We start from the raw sequence: 21645 nt of genomic DNA on the forward strand, positions 1-21645 counted from the left end.
AACAAATTATAGAAGGCACCACTAATTCCAATAGTTGAAATATATAATTTATATTGGGGTTGATTAAAGTGGTTTGCTCTCAGTTGTGAAATTAATTATACTAAATCACAGTAATAGATCTGTAGTAGAATTTCTTTGTGCTTCCAACTATATATATATTTATTTGAAACTACTATCATTCTAAACATCAACAATTGTGGATGTCTGGTTTTCTGTACAATTCATGGAATGGAATCTCAATTGTCGACCTCTCATACTGACAAAAACCGACAAACTAGAACACCGAGTATGGTGTGAACTGTAATTAATCATTAACACGCAATCCTTCAATAAGCCCAACTCCAAATAGATTGTTACGAAAAATCAATCAAACACGTAGTTCTAAGTAAATTAATTGAAGAAATTAATTGATAAACCGATAAACAACCGTCTAAATCTTTGATAACCCCAGAAACATTGTCAAATTTGTTTTCCTGTACACAATAACTCCATGAAACACAATTATATATGGATTTATCCAATTCATGAATTAGAATACACACAAAAATTAAAACCCTACACCTTAACTTTCTTGTTTTCCTTAATTCGTAGAGAAGAGAAGAAAGATTATACCTCGACTATATCCCTGCAGGAAAAGAACGATTGATGAAGATGATTTTTATTTTTATTGATGATGATGGCGACGAGATTTGTTTTTTTCTCTTTTTTTAGACGATGAATAAACAAAGAAAACAAAAAAAAGGATTGAAGAGATTAGGGTTTAATGAGAATAATTAGATCGTAATAATTATATTGTAATAAGCTTTTAAATTATTGATTTTCTAATTATATTTTTTATTTTATATAAAAAGGGTTTTTATGTAATTTTATCTGTAATTCAGGGTTCGTACATTTTTTTACTGGGTACGTACTAATCCTACGTGGCGCATTCTTATTGGTTTCGTACGGTCCGAGTAGTACAGACCCTCTCGGACCGTAGACAGCCCCAAGAAACGTCCTAGTGTTGAACCAATACTACTTCTTATTGGATACGTTTTTCTTTTTCTTTTTTTTCCTTAAAAAATAATTAGGGTAAATTATGTTCACCCCTGAGTTAATGTATAATTACGAAAAACCCCTTTTGTTTTCATAATTATACAACTGTGTATTGTCTTGCACGTCCACACTTACAATATTAAAATTACCTAAAGGGTGTTCAAAGGTCCGTAAACCGATCGAATTGAACCGAACAAAAATTCGTATCGTACATGCCGATTACCGAACCGTAAATTCGGTGTGGTATTTAGTTTTATTTTATTATATATTACATATATGTATGTAATATTAGTATTTAAACTAAAATTAATTTTAAAAAAATAAAAATAAAAAATCATTTTTTTTAATAAAATTTTGGTGTTTCGGTTATTTATCGAACCAAACACTAAATGATACTCCCTCCGTTCCTTTATAATTGTCGTTTTTAGCTTGTGCACAAGGATTAAGGATCTCAATAAATGTTGCTTAATTTTAGAAAAATATATGTTCTTATACTAAAATGCCCTTGCCAATAATTAATGGGAGAGAGTGTTGGAGATAGTTAATAAGGGTAAAATTGATAATTACACAATTAATGCAGTGTTGGAAATATAAAGTGACAGTTATTGTGGAACAGATGGAGTATGAAATTTACCGAATGACCCCCCCCCCCCCCCCCCCCAAATTTATCTAACTTGAGGGATTTTTTCGTAAGATAATACATAGTTGAGCGGGTGCTTATAATTATGCAAACATGAGGGGGTGTTTTCGTAATTCGACTTTACCTCAGGGGGTTTGTCTTAATTTGCCCTATCACTAATATATAAGTGATAAACGTCGTTCGAGCTTTAATAATACCGCTACGACTTCAAACGTGATTTTGATCATTTTTAATTCCAAATTTTGCAAAACCCGAAAAATAGAATTTGTAGTATTCTGAGTTAGTTTTCTAATCCAACTTGAATCACCAAAACTGGATGTCGGACGAGAAATATACATGAATCAATGGATACTGCCCACAACTTTGATGTATTGATGTATCTAAAATTCAAAATGTGACTCATTCATGCATAACTGTGTCACGCGCCATCCAATCTAGCGGATTAGAAAGTTAATCCAAAGGACTACAATTTTCGTGTTTCAAATTTTGCCAAAATCAAAAAAAAAATATCAAAATTAGGTTCGAAGTCAAAACGACATTAGTAAAATTGAAACGATATTTAACATTTCAGTTAAAGAAAATTATAAGTTACAGATTAAACAAGTTGGATGAGAGAGCCAGCTAATAATCCTCCAGCCCTCTAATTTCTAACAAGAAAATTGAATGGTTTAAAATTAAGACTTAATCATCATTATAAAAACATAATTTCCTCGAAAATTTTATAGAGTTGAAATATATTTATGCAATAGCTCAAAGCAATTTTTCAACCTCTCCCTCTCCACTTCTCCTTTATTTCTGATCCTTCAATGGAAGGCGGCTACAAGGGGGTAAGCCAAGCTTTCAAATTAAATTTCTTTATATATTTAAAAAAAAAAAAATATACATTTATATATATATTTATAGATATTTAAATAAAAATGCATGCATGCATGCAGAGGCGGCGATTGCCGGAATTTGGAGGATGGGATAGAAAGAGTAGAGACGAAACAAATTACTCGGTGGTGTTTTCGGAAGCACGTGCACAGAGGAAAATGCGCAAGACCGAACACAATCGCGATAGCCTCGGCAACGAACGTGAGTTCATCAAGAACCACCCCCATCTCAATCCTCGTCGTCATGACTTCTACTCTGCTCTTGTAAGTTTTTTTTTTATTTTAAATCATGTATAAATATTATATATTAATTGTAGCGAAATTATATATATACGTTTTATGGTTACATACGTATTTTTTTTGTTGTGCATGCGCAGCAAAGAAAGAAGGAGAAGGAAAAGAAGAAGAAGACGGTGACATGCCTCAGTTGTTTTTTTAGGGTTTGATGTACAATTCGTTTATCGCCTTTTCACAACTGAAAAATCATCGATGTCGCCATTGTATAGTTTATGTTCTTATGTTTTTTGATTAAGCATTTTTTTCCGATAATCTTTCAGGAACGACTGTTTTTTTTTCCAAGAAAAAAAAGAAAGAAAAATTCTTATGAAAATAATGATTTATACTAGTATATATTGATGTCATATTTACGATCCGCTCCTCCTCGACCTATATATTTTGCTATGTATAAGTTTTACAAAGTTAAATATACCGATCATATTAAAGTAAATATTTAGATCCATTTTGAAAGAAAAGTTATTATGATTTACCTACCCATCAAACTCGATTTAGTAAGCTCAACGCTTTGATCTCCCCACATCAGCGTTTGATGTTGCCGGAATCACGATCGACCTTCGTTCCTTCTTTATAAGTGAAAATACTTGGTGTAAACAAATAAGCAATTTTGCCATAATTCCTCTTCCTTGCGCCTACTAAGGCTATAGGCCGAGTATACGAATCCTAGCTCGGTTCATCCCCGAGCCAAGAAAAGATATGCTCAGCTCGATCTCGACTCCGAGCCCAATTAGGGACGAATGCAACTCGGACTACGACAATTTGGATTGACCATTGACCCAATAAAAGCAACAACCTGATCAGCCCAATAAAGGGTTAGAAAGCCCACAAGGGCAATTTGGTCCATATCACCTACTATTGGGTATTGACCCACGTCAAAGTTTGGTCAATGAACGTCAAAACTTGGTCTGTGAATTCATTGAACCTGCACATGCACTTGCACCGACCCAAGGGCGGACCCAAGCTTTGCTTGGTGGCGGCACGTGCAAGAATTTTTTTTTTGCCTTTTTTTATAATGATTTTATTTATTTATTTATAAATTAGGCCCAAAAAAATTTAGTAGTCTATGATGGTAAGTTTAAAAATTGGGGTGTGCTAAATCCTACACTAAAATTTACTAAATCCCACACATAAATTAAAAAAATATTCTCTCTTTACTCAAATTTTCTCTAACTTCTCTTTAAAATAATTTTATCCAAGTCACTCAAAATTCATTATTTTTTTACGTGAATAATCATAAAAAAATGAGTTCTGTTTTAGTTAATATTTATTCAATTTCATTAAGCATTTTTAATTATTCAAATTCATATGAATCGATTTTTTCCTCGAATTTCAACTTTATTTTAGTTTGAACATGTGAAGATTTTTGTCAAATTCGAACTTGGAATGCTAAGGATGTTTTTAGTGTGTGATTTTATGAAAAAAATAGGGAAAAAAAAAAGAAGAATGGGGAAGGAGAAAGAAGATTTTAGAGAAATAAATATTTTTAGTTTTGTGCATGATTTGGCAAAAATAGTGTGGGATTTAGCATTTCAGTTAAAAATTCTAATAATGATAATATAGTTTAGATTATAATTATTTTTAATTAAAATAATCCGCAATACTTAATTTTTATTGCTGATATTTACAAAATGTTCCAAAAATAAATTAGGAACGCTGCCCCAAAGCCCCGTAAATTCATAATCCATCTTTCCCCAAATCTCGTCCCCTATGGCGCTGGGTCCGCCCCCTGCACCGACCTAACCTTATAAGAAATGCGTTAATGAATAAATTATTTGGGTTTTGAGTCGTTCGACTGAAACCAAAATTTGATTAAAAGCGACTCACAAAAATGTACATATAATTTGATATGTACAGAAGATTTGGAAATTCTTTTTGCTGGATGGTACTAACAACAAAAATCGTTCATTGTATCTTTAAATCGTGGATTCTTCTTAATGATATTTTGACAAATAAAACTTTGGAAAAGATTGATTGCTACAAAAGACTCTTTCCATTTTGCTTATTTTTTTGAGATTCTAAAAATCATTATTGTTGAAGGTTTTGCTTGGGTGTCAATGTTGGATGGTTTTGCTCTCATGACGATGAAGGATTGCTCTCTCGATTCTGGCGACGGCGACGGTTTTGTTTCGACATTGATGAGTTTTTTATTGCGTCTAGTCTTGCAATGTTTTTCTTTTAGTGGTCTTCATTTTAGTTGGTCTTCCACTTAGTGGAATGAATATTTCGAGTAGTTGCGGCCAATAATATATTGTGATTGTCTTCATTTTTTAATATAGTTTTTAAAACTCTGTTAATTTTATCAAAAAAAAAAAAAAGTTTAGAGAATCTATAAAAAAAACAAAACCAAGTTGATCCAAAAAAATGATTTAAGTAGTGAACTTAAATATTAAGACTTTATAAAGGCATTAAAAGAAAGAAAATATAAATAATTGTAGTCAGTACATAAAGGAGATGTGGAGAAAGTGGTCACCCCATAAAAAATAAAAAATAAAATAAGAAAACCACAAGACCATGAAATTAAATTATAAAATGACAGAAATGTGACATTGCTTTAGGAGACAATGCAACAAAATAAAATACACCTATTATTCATATTATTCATATACTCTATGAAATAAACAATTGGGTATTGGGGGTATATGCTTCAATTATTCCACAGGATCAAACATAATCTTTGTGATTGGAAAATATAATAAAATATAGCATTTTTTTTAATTGTCCCCGTTTTATATATTTCTTATTTTATTGTTCCATGACCTGGGGATCATTCATATATTTCCTTTTAACCGTCTCTTTTCAGCTTTGCACAAATATTAAGAATTATAATAAATATGGTTTGATTTTAGGGGAAAATATATTAAAAGGACCAAAATAACTTTATCGTATAATTCTGTGATGAGAGAGAGTTAATATTTAATAGAGTTGAATTGATAAAGGTGAAGCATGAAAATATGTATTTAATGCGGTATTAGAAATCTAAATCGACAGATAATATGAAACAAATTTATTTTATCAAAAGTGACAGTTATTGTGGAACGAAACAAGTACCAGTTAAATAAACGGGTAATTGCTGATTGGCCAAAGAACAAATGGTGCCCACGTGAGCAAGAATCCAATGATTTTCATTTTTTTTGAATTGGATAAGATTTTTATAGTGTTCCTAATGTAGAAAAATTCTATCTCACAATTTTTATGTGGATGGATGTGTCTTTCTAAAGAGGGAGATACATTGGATTGGAACACTATATTGAACATTTATGGTTATTTAGTTTGGCATATATTTGTCATAAAGTTATTCATGAAATTTACCTTTGGTGATGGTGCATTGAATGCATATTATACATATACTTATACATGCACCAAAAGGCGAAATCCCTCGCCCCCAGGGCCCCCATCCCTTGGCCCGACAAGGATTGATGGAGGAATGTAAATCATGGTAACTCAACGGCCCGTTAAGGTAGCGGACCCGGACCTGGTGCCCACAAGGAACCAACTCATTGGAGTTGAAATTCCCACACTGCGGCTGCCAGGATTCGATCCTAGGACCTTGCACCAACTTACCACCTCCGGAACCAGTTGAGCTACACCCATGCGGGTACATATACTTATACATATTTACTTATATAAATGTACAAATATGTGGGATTTATGATGACAAGCACATAAGATTAGTTTTTTAATGATAATTTTCTTATTTTAATAATATATTTCAACGTTAATAGAAATTTATAGTTTTTGTTTGCATTAGGTTCTAAGTTTGTTTTGCCAAAACAATATGATCAAAAGTCGATTAATATAACAAAATATGACAGTAAAATTACGGAAATTAACAGTTAACTTGTTAAATATTGAACGTTTTAACAAATTATGATAATAAACTTACGAAAGTTGACACCAGATTTTTGAAATTCGGTAGTGAACTTCTTATAATCGACAGTCTTATTTCTCTCCCTAAAAAAAAGTATGAAAAAGAAGGGATGCATTGTTGGCATGAAATTTGAGTAATGGGCTAATTAATTGAATGTTTTTATAGGTAAAATTAGCTTAATTCAATAAACTATATAGTAGTGTGAACTAGTATTAATTCAAGTTCCAATTCCTTGCCCACCGGAAAGCGCGTGGACCTACATTTAGTATCCAAATCTTTGACTATATCATTATCGCCAACCAATGATTATTGATTCAATTATTTAATTAATTATAGTTTGCCACCTCAAACATGATAAAATTTAGGATAAATCCTCCACCTAATTTTTTTTCTTCCTAACATTCATTATGCTCTAATGATGTTGTAATACTCGTTTGTTTAATGTAATTGCTGAGGCTTAGTATATTCTTAAATCAAGACGTTTAAGATAATCCAAACGAATCAAAAGGTTCGATGCAGTGGCATAAAATAATTGTTAAGTTGACTATGCTAAACAATAATAGAGATTTTAGGTTCTGCAATGAATGATCTACTGGTTGGAGCAAGATAATTTATATCAAATGACCAAAACTCGAATTATTTTGTCGACAGTCAATAGGTTGAACTTGCCACATATAATTAGACTACTGTGTTTTATGTTTCTCGTGTGGTTTTAATTGTAATTTGAGTGTGGGAACTAAGTTATATTTATAGAAAATTGAAAAAATAAAGAAATTGAAACAAAAATTGAGAAGTTGAGAAAATTATATACTATAGTTTTTCAAAATCAAAGTTTTACAGTCCAAAATGACATATGAGAATGTACTTATGATTAATTTTGTTTTAAATAATAATAATAATAAAAAAGAGGTTGCATAATTGGACCCAACACATAACAGCGACCACCGTCAGCATCGGGCGGCGGCCGCACTGCCGGGCCGCCACCACCACCACTTGCTTTCACAGCAGCAATACTGTTGCCAACCAACTCTGCACAACAGTTTTGCACTTTCACAACTTGCGACTTAATTAATACTATTTTAATTAAACCTTATATACTTGTAATTGTTTATCAAGTGACATCATAAATCACAACTCTTTATTTCTTCTTTTTTTTATTATGGCCCCCCTTTTCCCAGTATCACTATAATATTGCAAGCAACCAATTCTTTTCTTTAATTTGTTTTCATGGAGTTTTATACTTAATTTCTCAAAATGAACATATGCATCGAAACAACAGACTCAACAAATAAATTAAAAAAATTCCCCAAATTTTTATTAAGTTTTGGATAAATTACTACCACTCCAAAATTTCCTAAATTTTTATTAAGTTTTGGATAAATTACTACCACCCCTTAAGGTACAAGACGTCAAATTACTAAAAAAATCCTTCATGTTTGGGTAATTGCAATCAGCTCCTTCGACTATGAATCTTCTTACGTTGTCAAAGTTAATGGAATTTTCTAGATTAAGTGGAATATTCCCCAGTTTGTACCCGTTTTATCTCATTCGAACCACATTTTGAAACAAGATGATCATAAGATGTGTAATCTTGGCTTGTAAATATCAAATAGTGGTGTATTGGAGATATTAATATTAAATGATACATTTCACTAAAAACTTAAGCTTTTGGTTGAGATGGTCATTCAACATGGTGCATAATAAATTGTATTTTTGCACAAAATAAAGAACATTCCACTGAATCTAGAAGATTCTGTTGAATTTGATATAGTAAAGATGAACGAGCAAGAAAGATTCATAGTTCACGGCAGTTATAATTACCCAAAACATTAAGGATTTTTTTCGTAATTTTACAGTTTATCCTAAGGTTTTCAAAAGAAATATTCGGATTAAGTAATACCGTTAAAAAAGCAGAGCATATCATTTGACCTCCATCTATCATATGATTCATGTTTCTCAGATTCCACCATACCTTTAATTTGTTATCTTAAACACTGACATTTTTACTGCCAATCCCACACTCCCCCACTTGCAGTTTTCTGTTTCCTTTCTGCAATTTCAACCTGCCCCCTTTTCTTGATTTTCGCATTGAGCATCACAAGACAAGAGAGAGAGATCTAGAGAGAGAGAGAGAAGTGTTTGTGTTTTTCTGCATAATTTACTATTTCTTCTTTCATTAGTAATTTCCAAGAAACTGTCAAAAAGAAAGCATCTTTCTTTGTATTTGGACCTCCCTTCTTCTTTCTTCCTCATTTTCCTTGCTTCATTTTACTTTTTCCACAACTTTCTTTTTTCGCTCACTAACTTCTTTTCAATTTGTCACCAAAGATTATTGCAACCTTTAATTGCAAGAATCTTGATACGTGTCAACACATTATTATATATTTTTACCCAAAAACAAAATACATCAACTAGGCCCACAAATTTGTGTTAGGTGGGTTTAGCCAATAAAAGCTGTCCATCCTCAACTGATTATTTCCAAACATCCCTTTCCTCCATTCTTTACAAGGGTTTCAAAATTAGGCAAGAAAAAAAAAAAAAGGCAGAAGCTTTCACTATTTAATAGGCTCATTCCTTTTAATTATTATCCACCTAACTCTTTTGATCAACCCCTTCACATTATCTTGCACCATATATATACATATATCATATATGTATGTATATATGTATATATTTCTAGCTAAAGCCCAGTTCTTGATTATCCAATGCTTCTATTCTTGATCACTTGCTCCTTCTCCTTCATCCTCTTCTACAGTCCACTTTTCGCTTGTGAGATGAGATTGCTATCTCTCTGCTTTTGGAAATCCATAAAAAACACACTCTTCAGTGCAACCCTCTCATTTTTCACTACAAGAATGCTGCCCAGCAAGAAAATTTATGCTGTTCCAAAAGTGCAAAGGACTGCCTTTGATACGAACTCCGGAGATCAGATGTCTGTACTCGATTATTTACCCGACCTCGTACTTGAGACCATTCTCGAGAAGCTCCCACCGAAGGGCCTCTGTCGAATGGGCTGCGTGTCGAAATCTCTGAGGGGTATGTGTGTGAGTGATCACCTGTGGGAGAGGCATGTGAGGAGCAAATGGGGCAGAGTTGTTGGCACCTCTGCATACAGAGAATGGCTGTGCAGTGCTCATTCGAGAAATCAAGATTCGATTTTTTTCGATCGAATTGGAGAGAAGGGGTTCTTGGGTTGCCTCATTGCATTGGTTAGATCTAGGTTTTGCAGTGTTGGCAAAGATAAGATTTTTCCTCCGGTTAATTCGGTAATGTCTTGGTACATTGCTCTTGAGTCTGGCAAGTTGTGGTTCCCTGCTCAGGTTTATAACCGTGAGGTATATTATATATATTTGGTTTATTTGTTTTTATGGGTTAACCGATTTCTTGAAAAAAAAATTAGTTGTATTGAAGAAAAATGTGTGCTTTATTGCAGAATGGTCATGTGGGATTTATGTTGTCTTGCTATGATGCTGTGGTTAGTTACGATCGGCGAACTGACACTTTTCTTGCTAGGTGATTGAATGCACTTGTGTTTCTTTTTTTGAATTCTTGAATAACAATTGAATCTTGGCAGATTATGTAATGATTTTTGTGGTGCTGATTTTTTTTATTTTTTTTTGGATTTTTCGATGAGTAGATATCCGGCTCATGGAACAAGAACCAGTGCAATAGAGAGTGGTGTAACATGGGATAGGCTAAGAGCCCCCCTTGTCGATACTTCACCGCACGATCTTCATATCTCCGATTGTTTGAACGAGCTTCGCCCGGGTGATCAAATCGAAATCCAATGGAGACGAAATAAAGAATTCCCATATGGTATTGTTTTTTCTTGAAACTATACCTAATTGGATCGATCAATCAATGTATTCCTTTCTTGTCCGAAAAACACCTACAATTCTTGATCACATTTTAAAATGGTGTTGTGGTGGCTTTTGGTTGGTGGATAATTTATTTTTTATATTTTTTATTTTTTAAAATTTTCCGTAAGATATGATCGAAAGTGCCTTATTCGAATATGCCGATCGATGAATGGATTAAATTAATGTCGTTGCTTATGTGTACAGGTTGGTGGTATGGTGTTGTAGGCCACTTAGAAACATGTGATGGGAATGCCAATTACTGCAGATGTCATCATAGTGGTGAGTTGCTACCATGTTTTCTTTCCCTACACAAAATTAAAATTTCATATTTCTTTGGAGATCATCTATTAATTAACTCTTAGTATAAAGAAACATATATTAATTATACATCATTTAAATAATATAATTTTTTATGTAGGCCCTTTTCTTGATTCCCATGTGCCTTAGAAAAATAAAAAACCATTGTCTTTAGCTTGTCATATTGTCTTCCAACACATCCCATAAGTGCTTATCTCAGTGGTACATTTATAGCCAGCCAAACCCGAAAGAGACCGAGGTAATTCTTGCTTTGCTGTCGATGCTCGATTGGTCCGTCGGCGCACCCTTTTTTGACGTTGTCTTGTTTTCGTGTGCGTTCAATATTTTCCTGTTATTAGTCAATAATACTATGTTTTATCTTATATAATACGACACTTTTAACGTGTTGTTTCGATCCATTTCGAGATCTTCTAACAATGATTATTTAATTGCAGAAAGTTTGGTTCTTGAATTCAATCAGTACACACGTGGCTGTCGATGGAGAACTACCATTGTTAACCGGAGAGATCATAGGGAAGAGGGAAACGAGGCTGATGGATTTTACGGCGGGATTCGTAAACTTTGTGGGGATGAAGAAATTTCCATGTGGAAGCAGTTCTGGCCAGATGTAGTATTGGAATAAATAGGTCACTCTTTAGTTAATTATATATAAATTTATTTAAAATTTAAAATTAAAATTGTAACTACAAACTGATTCAAGAAGGCCATTTTCTTCTGTAAATTACAAACACAAAAAAATTTGATTCTTTGGACTTACAGAGGGAAATGTGTCTTTGTAGAAGTTAATTAACGCGATCCACTGAAGCGATCTTGATTAACGCGCTCGTTGTCCTCTCTTCCAAACAAATCGTACCTCTGCAAATTCCCCTTTAGTTTCTTCACCTTACACTTATCTGCAACAAGTTTTCCGAGTTCGATTTTCACAAACCTTGTACTCTGTCTGAAAATGGGACCCTTTAGATGAAAAACGGACCCTTTTGGGCCAAGCCCGCCTTCTTTGATTTGGGCTCGAACCCATCTCGAATAAGACGAGCCCTTCAAATACGGTGGTCCGTTATTATTATAGCTCGGTTTTTGTTTGTACTTGATTGCTGTTTGTTCCTCTGTTTTCTTCCATCACTTTCCCCAAAGCCGATACGAAAGGGTCGAAATCGTCATCCCGCTTACTCTTTCGAGCAAACGGGTGGTGATAAAGGTGGAGTCTTTTGGCTTATGTAGCTGTTGAAATCAGTTTTGTAGTGAAATCTTGGAGGGAGTTTCAATGGAGTTTTGAATTCCATTTGGTGCAAATTAAAAGTTGAGGGCTGTTTGGTTTGGACAAGTGAGAAGTGAGTTTGGCTTTATATATAACATAGGGAAGTTGGCCTGTTAGAAAGTGTGTACATTACCTTAATTTAAGGATTATCTAATTCTTTTTACTAAAAAATTGAATCTTGGAATAAGGAATGAAACACACAAAAATAGAAAAGTGTTTTCCAACGTTAACATTATTTTCATGACAGTGCTTTGCTCTTTGAAGCTTTTCTAATAATTCAAGTTACCATCAAATATATGCTAAAATGTGAATCGAATACTAGTAGTGAAATTTCATGTCAATAAATTAATTAGATACTATGATTCATGGAGTAATTGAAGGTTTTGATAGTAAAAGAGAAGTGAGTAATTGATATTGTTGGGCACCCATTTGGTTTATACAAATAAAAATTCTTAATTACAGAAATAGTTTACACTTACGGAAAGAAACATAAATAGTGGATTTTACCGGATTGGCTCGAATACATGGAGCCGTTTTTCTAACTCGGCTCTGTCCCTTCTGTGTCCAAGTCCACGCCTAGAAATCCACTTTGACGGCATCACCAATTCAATATCGAGCACAAATCTCAAACATAAGTCCTAGGATTGGCCTCTTACTCACTGAGTTGACTCACAAGTAGTCATTTCAGAATCCAAGTTCAACCTTTCCCTCCAAAACCCCAATGTTTGATGACCCCACCTCTCCCTTTCAAACTAACCCCACCCCTCCTCCTCCGTCTCCGCCTCACTCCCGCCGCATTCAGACTCTCCGCCGCCGCCGCCTCCCCGACAACAACAACCATTTCCGACCCGGAGGCTGTAACGGCACTTCCAGAACCATCGTCAAAGCCGAAACGTAGCTCAAGGGACAAAAAATCGAGTCCAGATGCCAACCAGCTGAAATTAAACTGGCTGGATTCGCTCACTTGTCCTTTTCGGGATGATTTTGGCAACCCGGTTTCAGAAGGCTCCGACCCGGGTTGGGTCATCGGAGTCGACCCGGATCTTTCTGGAGCCCTAGCCGTTTTGAAGCCCGATACTTCTGCTCAGGTATTAGCTAATTGCCCTATTCTTCGCTTTGGTCACTATTTAAAAATGCAGTCTTTACGAATTATGTTACTAAAATTATAAGTAATCGATTCTTATCGTTTTCTTGTCTTTGATTATGTGTGTATATATACTAAGGAACTTATCGATTGTGTTCTAAGATTTTGACTGCATTGTTTGTCTAATTATTTCTCGTTTTCTATTTTCCGTTTATCGAAAGGTATTCGATTCTCCTCACTTGAAAGTACTGGTTGGAAAAGGACTCCGAAAGCGTCTCGATGTCAAATCAATCATTCAGTTGCTTCGAGATATTGATGCTCCAATCGGTATAATTAATATGCTTCCGTTTCTTCGTAATTCTGATTCAGTTGAAATGCTGATTCTTTTTGGCTTCTTCGATTGAATAAAAGTTGAATGTAGTAGCTTAAAAACAATTATTGTGAGATAGAGTTATCATTTCCGGTTTGTTCGTTTGTCACCCACCCCACCAAAAACAGAGCCGAAAAACATAAAATAATTGAAAAAACAAATTATTTAAATGGCTCGCTTCGAATCTGTTACGATACAATAACCACTACTATGAATTCTTTATGAGATGCTCAAAACGTACACCTGACAGAGGGTAAGTACAACCCTTTATTCGTACCATCATAAATAATCATCTTTTTTTCTCGATTTTGCCCTTTTTTTTTCCATTTGATTTTGTTTACGACAACTCAATGTTTAGCATTTAGACATTTTTTTCACTGTGATTTCATCTTTCGTTTTTCCTTACAGGAACGACTGCATATATAGAGCAATCGATTCCATACCCCCAAGACGGTAAGCAGGTTAGAAAACCGTAACGTTTGTAATTCAACTATTTTTATTTTTTTTATTTTTATTTCGGAAAATAATATTTTTGGTTGCATTAAAAGGGATGGTGGAGTGGAGGATTTGGATACGGGCTATGGATCGGAATATTAGTTACCTCTGGATATTCCGTTATTCCAGTTCCGTCATTATTGTGGAAAAACGAGTTCAAACTTGCAGGAAATCGCTCAACCAAGGTTCGCCCGTACATATAAATTTGAATTTATAAATAAATTTGATTTTTGATTTTTTTTTTTTAAATAAAATGTGAGAAAATCAGTTATTTCTCTCGACCAGGACGATAGCAGAGAGCTTGCATCGGCATTATTCCCCTCGACGAGTTCCCTTTTGAAACGGAAGAAAGATCACGGTGAATATATATATAAATTTTTCTTTTCAAGAATGCATTAATCACTAAAGCAAGATTTAACCTTTAATTGTTTCTTGGAATAATAATTCACTGATATATTGTGTTTTTTCGAGTAATTGCAGGTCGTGCTGAGGCGCTGCTTATTGCAGCATACGGTAAGGGGTTGAAGGCGAACGGAACGCTGGTACTTCATTCCCCCAAAACAATTTGATGACAATAATTCAAAAAATTATGTATGATTTATTGAGGATGCAAATTGGTATTAATTTTGTTTTAGGGTGCAAAATGCCAAACAACTATATTTCAAGTGCAAAATGGAATTAAGACTTTAAGAAATCTACCAGAAAATCCTATTGTTTGATAAAATGTATTGAAATTAATGTCAACTGGTGCCTCTACATTTAAAAGATTTTGCTTATTGAATTATACAGCAACAAAAAATGGTCGTTTTTATCTGTTACTTAGAATTTCAATAATGCATGAATTATTAATTTTCTAACGAACGTCCCGATTAATCATCATAAAAAAAATAATTAATGGAGACAAATTTAGCTGAAATAATACTTAAAATTATATTACATATATTTCTTTCTACCATTATGTATGTTTGTAATCTTTTTTAATAGTTCATTTTATTTTAATATGGGATTATCAAATTAATTATTGGTCTAACTACAAAATTTAATCATCCTTATAGAGTGTTTGGATAATGAGCTTATTTCCTATTTTTACTCATTATAAGATCTTAAATTTAATCATCCTTATAGAGTGTTTGGATAATGAGCTTATTTCCTATTTTTACTCATTATAAGATCTTAAATAAAAAGGTGGGGTAGAGGTACTTATTTAAAAAGATCTTATTTGGTGTCCAACAGCTTATTTTAAAAAAAAATTAAGATCTTTTTTTTTTTAAATTTACCAAACACTTTGGAAGAGCTTATAAGCTCTAAAACATCTTATAATCTCCTTTTGACATCTTATAAGCTTAGCCAAACACCCTCTTAAAGGGTGTTTGGCTAAACTTATTTTAAACAGCTGATAAGTTCTTACGTCTGATAAAATGTTTTTAGAGCTGATAAGCTGTTACATCTTATTTTTAGGATTAATTTTTAGAGTGTTTGGATAATGAATTTATTTCCTATTTTTATTCATTATAAGATCTTAAAAAAAAAAAGGTGGGGTGGATGTACTTATTTAAAAAGATCTTATTTGCTCTCCAGCAGCTTATTTTAAAAAAAATTAAGATCTTTTTTTAAAAATTTACCAATCACTTTGGAAGAGCTTATAAGCTCTAAAACATCTTATAAGCTCTTTTTAACATCTTATAAGCTTAGCCAAACACTCTCTTAATAGTGTAAATAATGACCCAATCTTTTTATAAATTTAGTTAAGAACGACGTCGTTCCGCTTAAACAAATACTCAAAGGAAGAAATTACCAATTTGAAGCAAAGAGCGAATTCAATTTCCGGAGCTGTAAAAGAATTTCCAGAAGTAGAGAAGCTTTCTACAGTTTTATGCAGTTTGACTTTCTCTATCTCTCTCTCTCTCCGTACTGTTTGATATTTGCACTCCACGTCCATTTCACATAAAGTAGCAGTAGCTCATCTGGGTTTTTGAGCCCGAGATTCAATACGAAGATACACACACACACACACCACACTCTCATGTGTGTGTGTTCTTGCGTGCATATTGTAAAGTGTACACCACTCCGAGGTAAGCTACCCTTGTGTGGAAAATGAAATTGGATTTAATTTAATTTAATTTAATTTCACTCCGATAAGGGTTTTTTTTCTCGGTTATTGACGACTCAGCGCCTCAAGAAACTCGTGTTTTTTCTGTTTCGGGGATGTATTGTGAGCATCAAATCCATTTCTGGACTCATTTGATCGAAAAAGTAGTAATCTTTTTTACTATCCAGTTTTTTTTTTCCTATCTTTTTTTCTTTTTGGGTCTGATTTTTTTTGCAGAGGGTTCTGAATTTGAACCGTTAATTGAAAAATGAATTTGCTATACATGAAAAGTAGTATTCAATTGATGGGTTTTCGACTTTTCGTTGTTTGAGGATACTAATATTATATACTGGAATGATATACGGATGTTAATTCTTGAAGGGCATTCTTGAAATAGTTATCTAAAGGTAATTTCAATCCGAAGTCGTATTATCCGGTGTGTTTGTGTTGGATTTGAAGCGGGCGTTATGGATTTAGGGTGGCATAGGTGTATATGAATTGAATAACGTATAGGAAATTCTTCGCCCGTTTCTATCGATAAACGGTTATGCTAAGAATCCACTATATGGATCCCCTTCTGAATGTTGAGTGATTGGATATAAAGATTGTTTTAATCGAGGACTTGCCCTTGTAAATCCGATTTCCTTAGTCATATGTAACTATGTAATGGCACCGGTTATAGTGGGTTTCGTTGCAAGATTACTATATATGTGGAAGTGATTTCGTAGTGGGACTGTTTTTTTATTATTGTTCGTCTTTCGTTCTACCTCCAGGTTCCAGCTTTGAAGTTATTGACGTTGTAATTTCTGGCCACGATCTGGATACCGTTATTGGTTTTTGAACTTATGGTAGAGATCGTTCAATGGTGCTTCTACTCTAGATTTTCCCGATTCTGATCTGGACAGAATTATCAGTTTGGATATTCTATGGATACTCCCAGTGGAGAAAGAATCATCATAAACCATCAGTTCAACACTTCGGTAGATCAGGTCTCCAGTCCAGCTAGAAGAGAAATAGCCAACAGGTACGCGTTTCTCTTTCCTTCACTGTAAAGATTTTCATCATAACGGTTGTTGATTATATGCTGCACGTTTCAGATCTTTATCGGGGATGAAGTTTTCGAGTGATAGTGAAGAGATCGACGTAGAGAGTGGGAGATTAGACAAGGACAGAGAAAAGTCGGTGCGAAGTAAACGAGGACTTACATTACACAACCAGGCCTTGTTATCGGGGCTCGCGTATTGTTTTTCTTCGTGCAGCATGATACTGGTTAACAAGTATGTCCTCTCGAGTTACGACTTTAACGCCGGAATATCTTTGATGCTGTACCAGGTTGCCTCCCCTATAAATCCTCGTACATTATTTTTTTGTCTGTACTGATTTTTACGTTCTGCAGACTGATAAAATACCGCTTCATGCTTGCAGAACTTTGTATCAGTAGTTATCGTTTCGTCGTTGAGTTTTTTCGGCATAATTACAACGGAGCCACTCACGTGGAGACTAATCAAAGTATGGTTGCCTGTCAATATGATATTCGTTGGTATGCTCGTCACAAGCATGTTTAGGTACTACTATTCATTCAAAAGTTTCGTAATCTCTTCTTCAAGATGTTACTTGATGCATTAATTCATGCCTCGTTGCAGTCTGAGATACATAAACGTTGCCATGGTTACGGTCCTGAAGAACGTAACAAATGTGATGACTGCCGTCGGCGAAATGTATCTATTCAGCAAGCACCACGACAATAGAGTTTGGGCTGCCCTTTTCTTGATGGTATGTTGTCGACTGCAATTTTCCGAGTGGATTCTTGATATGTAATTTTGTGTTTCGATATTTATGGGAAATTTCCTAGTGATAACCAAATTGACAGTTAGTCCCTAGATGTTTTACGAGTTTGTGTTGGATTGAATCGCCTGTGATTTTCATGCAGATAATTTCAGCAATATCGGGAGGATTTACGGATCTCTCGTTTAATGCCGTCGGATACACGTGGCAGTTCTTCAATTGTTTTCTGACAGCGTCGTATTCCGTAAGTTAATCTTAAAAGTGATTGACCACCGTATAGACACCGTTTCTTGGAAATTTTAGCCTAATGCAGGTTCCGTAAATCTATCTCGTGGCGCAGTTAACTTTGCGTAGGGTGATGGATACTGCCAAACAAGTCACTAAATCTGGAGAACTGAACGAGTTCTCGATGGTCATGCTAAACAATACCCTTTCACTGCCTCTAGGACTTTTCCTTATTTTTGTGTTCAACGAAGTCGACTATCTTTCACAATCGTAAGTAAAGATTCATCCTTTTTTTTTTTTTACTTTTTTCGTGTGGTTTCGTACTGATGCATTCTCCGTTTGGTCGAACATTATACTATCTCATAGTTGATAGAAATGGTGCTACTAATCCTTTCTTCTTTCCGATATGTTTAATTCTACGATAATTATGGATAATCTTGAACCCGTTTTCTTACATTGTTTCGTTTTTCTTTTTTGGTTCCCGTACGGCAGACCACTTTTGAGATTGCCCACGTTCTGGGTGGTGATAACGTTTAGTGGGTTCTTGGGTTTAGCAATCAGCTTCACTTCCATGTGGTTTCTCCATCAAACCGGAGCTACTACATACAGGTAAACCTTTGTTTACAACCATAAATCTAACAAATATATAACTTATTTAGCCTTCTTTGATTCGTTCGAGACTTTGGGTTTACAGTCGATTTTATTGCATTTTGCAGTCTCGTGGGGTCACTTAACAAGATTCCCCTTTCAGTTGCTGGGATTCTACTTTTTAATGTTTCGACTAGCTTGGAAAATTCTGCTAGTATATTCTTTGGTAATTTTTCTAATTATTTTTTTATTTTTTTATTTTCCGTGTTCTGAACTAATTATCGTATACTAGGAATCGGAGAATCCTGCTAAATTGTATTTTCTTTGCTAGGGTTGGCGGCAGGAGTGCTTTTCGCAAGAGCAAAAATGCGTAAAATTTGACAAAATTTAAGCCGTTATACCTGACATGTAAACTAGCCTTCGTTGACAGTTATTTTTTGTGCTTTCGTTCTGTAACACAATTCTTTTCCCATCAAGTGTAATATTACGATCATGTTGTATGAAAATAACACGTAAAACGGATCATAAAACCTACACACAAGACATAATAATCGTCATGTTATAAAAATCGTTTCATTTTCTTCAATGTCAAATACAACTCGTCCAATATGGTTATCAACCAACGCGTACATTATTAATCAAGTCAACTGAAAAACAGAACATTGGGTTTTTGCAAAGGCTCGAAACAACACATGATCGAGAATTAGGTGGTTGGATAATAATACAATCACACTGCGTCTAATTTTACCAAACTTAAAATACATCTGAATTGCAACTAAGCCAGTTTTCATTTAGAGGGTGATCTCATAAACAAGTCCTTGAAGGTTTCTAATGGTACCACGAGTTCCAGCCACTTCACTTATTTTCAGTCCATGTCGAGTGGCTTCACTGATAACCATATTATCCATTCTGCATACACGAAAAAACAAAATTACAATCTATCTATCTATCTATCTATATATATATATATATATATATATATATATATATATATATATATATATATATATATATATATATATATATATATATATATATAATTATGTCATAATATTGTTGAAGAATTTAAAACAAATGGCACCGGATATAAAGAAATCATCTATACAAAATACTTACACTTTTGTTCTGGATACGTATGCCAATATGAATCTGCGTTTCTTTTCAGAGCTGATACTGAGGAGCTTTTCCACTGTATCGAAGAGCAACGGAATATTCGACTGTTGAAAGCTTGAAAACTTGTTAAGGCATTATTTTACGACGACAAGATCAAGAAAGGATATTATGATTGAAATGACGACTATTTTTTTTTTTTTGCAAGACTATGACATTTTAACTCAGCAAGAAAACCCGTTTCAAAATGTAGATAAATAATAGATGAACAGTGCATATTAGGATATAAATATCGGCTCCAATAACAAGATCAAATCCTTCTGGATGCCTTTGCAAGATCTCTTTGAGCTGCTCGTGATTCCCCCATTCCAGCTTCTCAGCTTTCAATCATGAGAATTGAAATCAACTTATTAGAAAATAAAATATATAAAATTCAAATTTCGGATCTACTCCCAGAAAATTTCGCTTACCAGAAGCACACATAGAATTTTGTGTAGAATCGTGCAGCTCTATATTCCTCGCAAGGATCTGAATATGCGCAAAAGGTCAGTATATATATATATGTATATATATGGCTAGATAAAAGCATTAAGTGTATTATCGATTAACCTTGCCTTAAGAACCTCATCGTTATGGTCTGTCAGTACTACTTTACTGCAAAATCGACTACAGAATATTCCAGTAATGCCTGGATAACGAATTCAGTAATCAACTCATTGTTCGAAATAATCCAGCATCCGTCATATATCACGAATACGGAAATAATACACCAAATTGTTCCTTTCCTTAAACAATAGTATTTTAATTTTCACATTATAAACTGCAAGATACGAAATGTAAGGAGGTCTAAGACTAACACTAACCAACACCAGAGCCAAGCTCGATAACAGAACAACCTCTCAGCATGTCCGAATTTTTCGAGAGATACATATTCATAAGCTCTGCTCCGGGCCAAACCAACTGTCCTGTCAAATCAAAATCAGCTGCCAAATCGACAGTTAGACCCTAATTTCGAGATGTATAATCGAGTGCATTTAAAATAACACTACTTGTACAATGATCATAGTTTCTTTCTCATGTTCCCCTTTTTAGTATGGTGCACTAGATACAATTGATCGTATTTGCAAATAAGAGTAATGCGTACAATTGATTCTCCGGAAATGTAAATAAACTTGTTACAACAGCTCTTAGAGTCAATTTTTCATTCAAAGATGATTAAGCAGTATGACAGAGGATATACAGATCCACAGCATTTTGACTGAGACAAAACATCAAACACTTTGAATGCATAAAAAGATACAGAAAATAAAATCAAATATGGGTTTTTGTTTCTCCAGAAAGTGGAAGAGAAGGGATCTCACTTGAAGCGGACTGAAGGCAATACAGTTCAAGAACTTCCGACCCGAATGTAAACCTCGTCAGTTTGTAGCTTCAAAAAAGAAAAAGAAAAAAAGAAAAAAAAAACAATCTTTGTTTCAGAAATAGAAACAAGAATATGCAAAGAAAGTGTTTTGATGTAAGAGAGAAGAGAAGCAGAAAATACTTGTGGTTGATGAAGAAAGACTCCAAACAAACAATATCATCTTCTCCTTCTTCTCTTTCCATTACGCAAACTTTAATCTTTTTTAGCCGAGTGCAGTATCTCTGATTATGTATGATTTTATTTATTATATATTAATTTATGGATAATTAGCAAAAACCCGGAAAATGAATTCAGTAAACACTCAATCACAAAAATAATTAGAGAAAACCCCCTT

The 21645-nt window shown here is 34.0% G+C and overlaps 5 protein-coding genes across 8 annotated transcripts; 4 read left to right on the plus strand and 1 right to left on the minus strand.

The window, feature by feature from the left end:
* Nucleotides 1-2379: 2379 nt before the first annotated feature.
* LOC148765427 (uncharacterized) lies at nt 2380-3175 on the plus strand. The gene is made up of 3 exons (XM_088813934.1): nt 2380-2502; nt 2611-2811; nt 2925-3175. Exons 1-3 carry the CDS (start codon nt 2482-2484, stop codon nt 2991-2993), a joined length of 291 nt encoding a protein of 96 aa, XP_088670060.1. The 5' UTR covers nt 2380-2481; the 3' UTR covers nt 2994-3175.
* A 6085-nt stretch (nt 3176-9260) lies between these two features.
* On the plus strand, nt 9261-11705 carry LOC105958981 (F-box protein At2g26850). The gene is made up of 5 exons (XM_012982989.2): nt 9261-10044; nt 10143-10222; nt 10347-10525; nt 10774-10848; nt 11322-11705. The coding sequence occupies exons 1-5, from the start codon at nt 9415-9417 to the stop codon at nt 11507-11509; spliced, it is 1152 nt and encodes a 383-aa protein (XP_012838443.1). The 5' UTR covers nt 9261-9414; the 3' UTR covers nt 11510-11705.
* A 1028-nt stretch (nt 11706-12733) lies between these two features.
* On the plus strand, nt 12734-14849 carry LOC105958841 (MutS2). 2 transcript variants are annotated; one of them, XR_016029924.1, is made up of 6 exons: nt 12734-13230; nt 13448-13553; nt 14005-14049; nt 14145-14276; nt 14377-14449; nt 14572-14849. XR_016029924.1 is itself a non-coding variant. In XM_012982844.2 (6 exons), exons 1-6 carry the CDS (start codon nt 12871-12873, stop codon nt 14658-14660), a joined length of 813 nt encoding a protein of 270 aa, XP_012838298.2. In that variant the 5' UTR covers nt 12737-12870; the 3' UTR covers nt 14661-14849. The 2 variants fall into 2 exon arrangements, 1 of the variants encoding a protein (XP_012838298.2); XM_012982844.2 differs by having other exon boundaries at nt 12737-13230; nt 14005-14057.
* A 1043-nt stretch (nt 14850-15892) lies between these two features.
* LOC105958982 (GDP-mannose transporter GONST1) lies at nt 15893-19371 on the plus strand. Of its 3 annotated transcripts, none has more exons than XM_012982991.2 (10): nt 15893-16163; nt 16954-17204; nt 17278-17512; nt 17606-17745; nt 17824-17953; nt 18111-18209; nt 18306-18460; nt 18683-18799; nt 18907-19004; nt 19110-19371. In XM_012982991.2, exons 2-10 carry the CDS (start codon nt 17107-17109, stop codon nt 19157-19159), a joined length of 1122 nt encoding a protein of 373 aa, XP_012838445.2. In that variant the 5' UTR covers nt 15893-16163; nt 16954-17106; the 3' UTR covers nt 19160-19371. The 3 variants fall into 3 exon arrangements, with proteins under 3 accessions (XP_012838445.2, XP_088670653.1, XP_088670652.1); XM_088814526.1 differs by having other exon boundaries at nt 16079-16344; XM_088814527.1 differs by lacking the exons at nt 18907-19004; nt 19110-19371 and having other exon boundaries at nt 15898-16163; nt 18683-18803.
* On the minus strand, nt 19336-21587 carry LOC105958842 (Putative methyltransferase family protein). Its single transcript, XM_088814528.1, has 8 exons — nt 21432-21587; nt 21250-21317; nt 20752-20871; nt 20503-20576; nt 20359-20416; nt 20176-20268; nt 19895-20006; nt 19336-19687 (listed from the first exon to the last, which is right to left on the minus strand). The coding sequence occupies exons 1-8, from the start codon at nt 21491-21493 to the stop codon at nt 19570-19572; spliced, it is 705 nt and encodes a 234-aa protein (XP_088670654.1). The 5' UTR covers nt 21494-21587; the 3' UTR covers nt 19336-19569.
* Nucleotides 21588-21645: the final 58 nt, after the last annotated feature.

This window comes from Erythranthe guttata, chromosome 14, assembly GCF_056151865.1.
Source record: "Erythranthe guttata isolate IM_541 chromosome 14, IM_541, whole genome shotgun sequence".
NCBI classification, from domain to species: domain Eukaryota; kingdom Viridiplantae; phylum Streptophyta; class Magnoliopsida; order Lamiales; family Phrymaceae; genus Erythranthe; species Erythranthe guttata.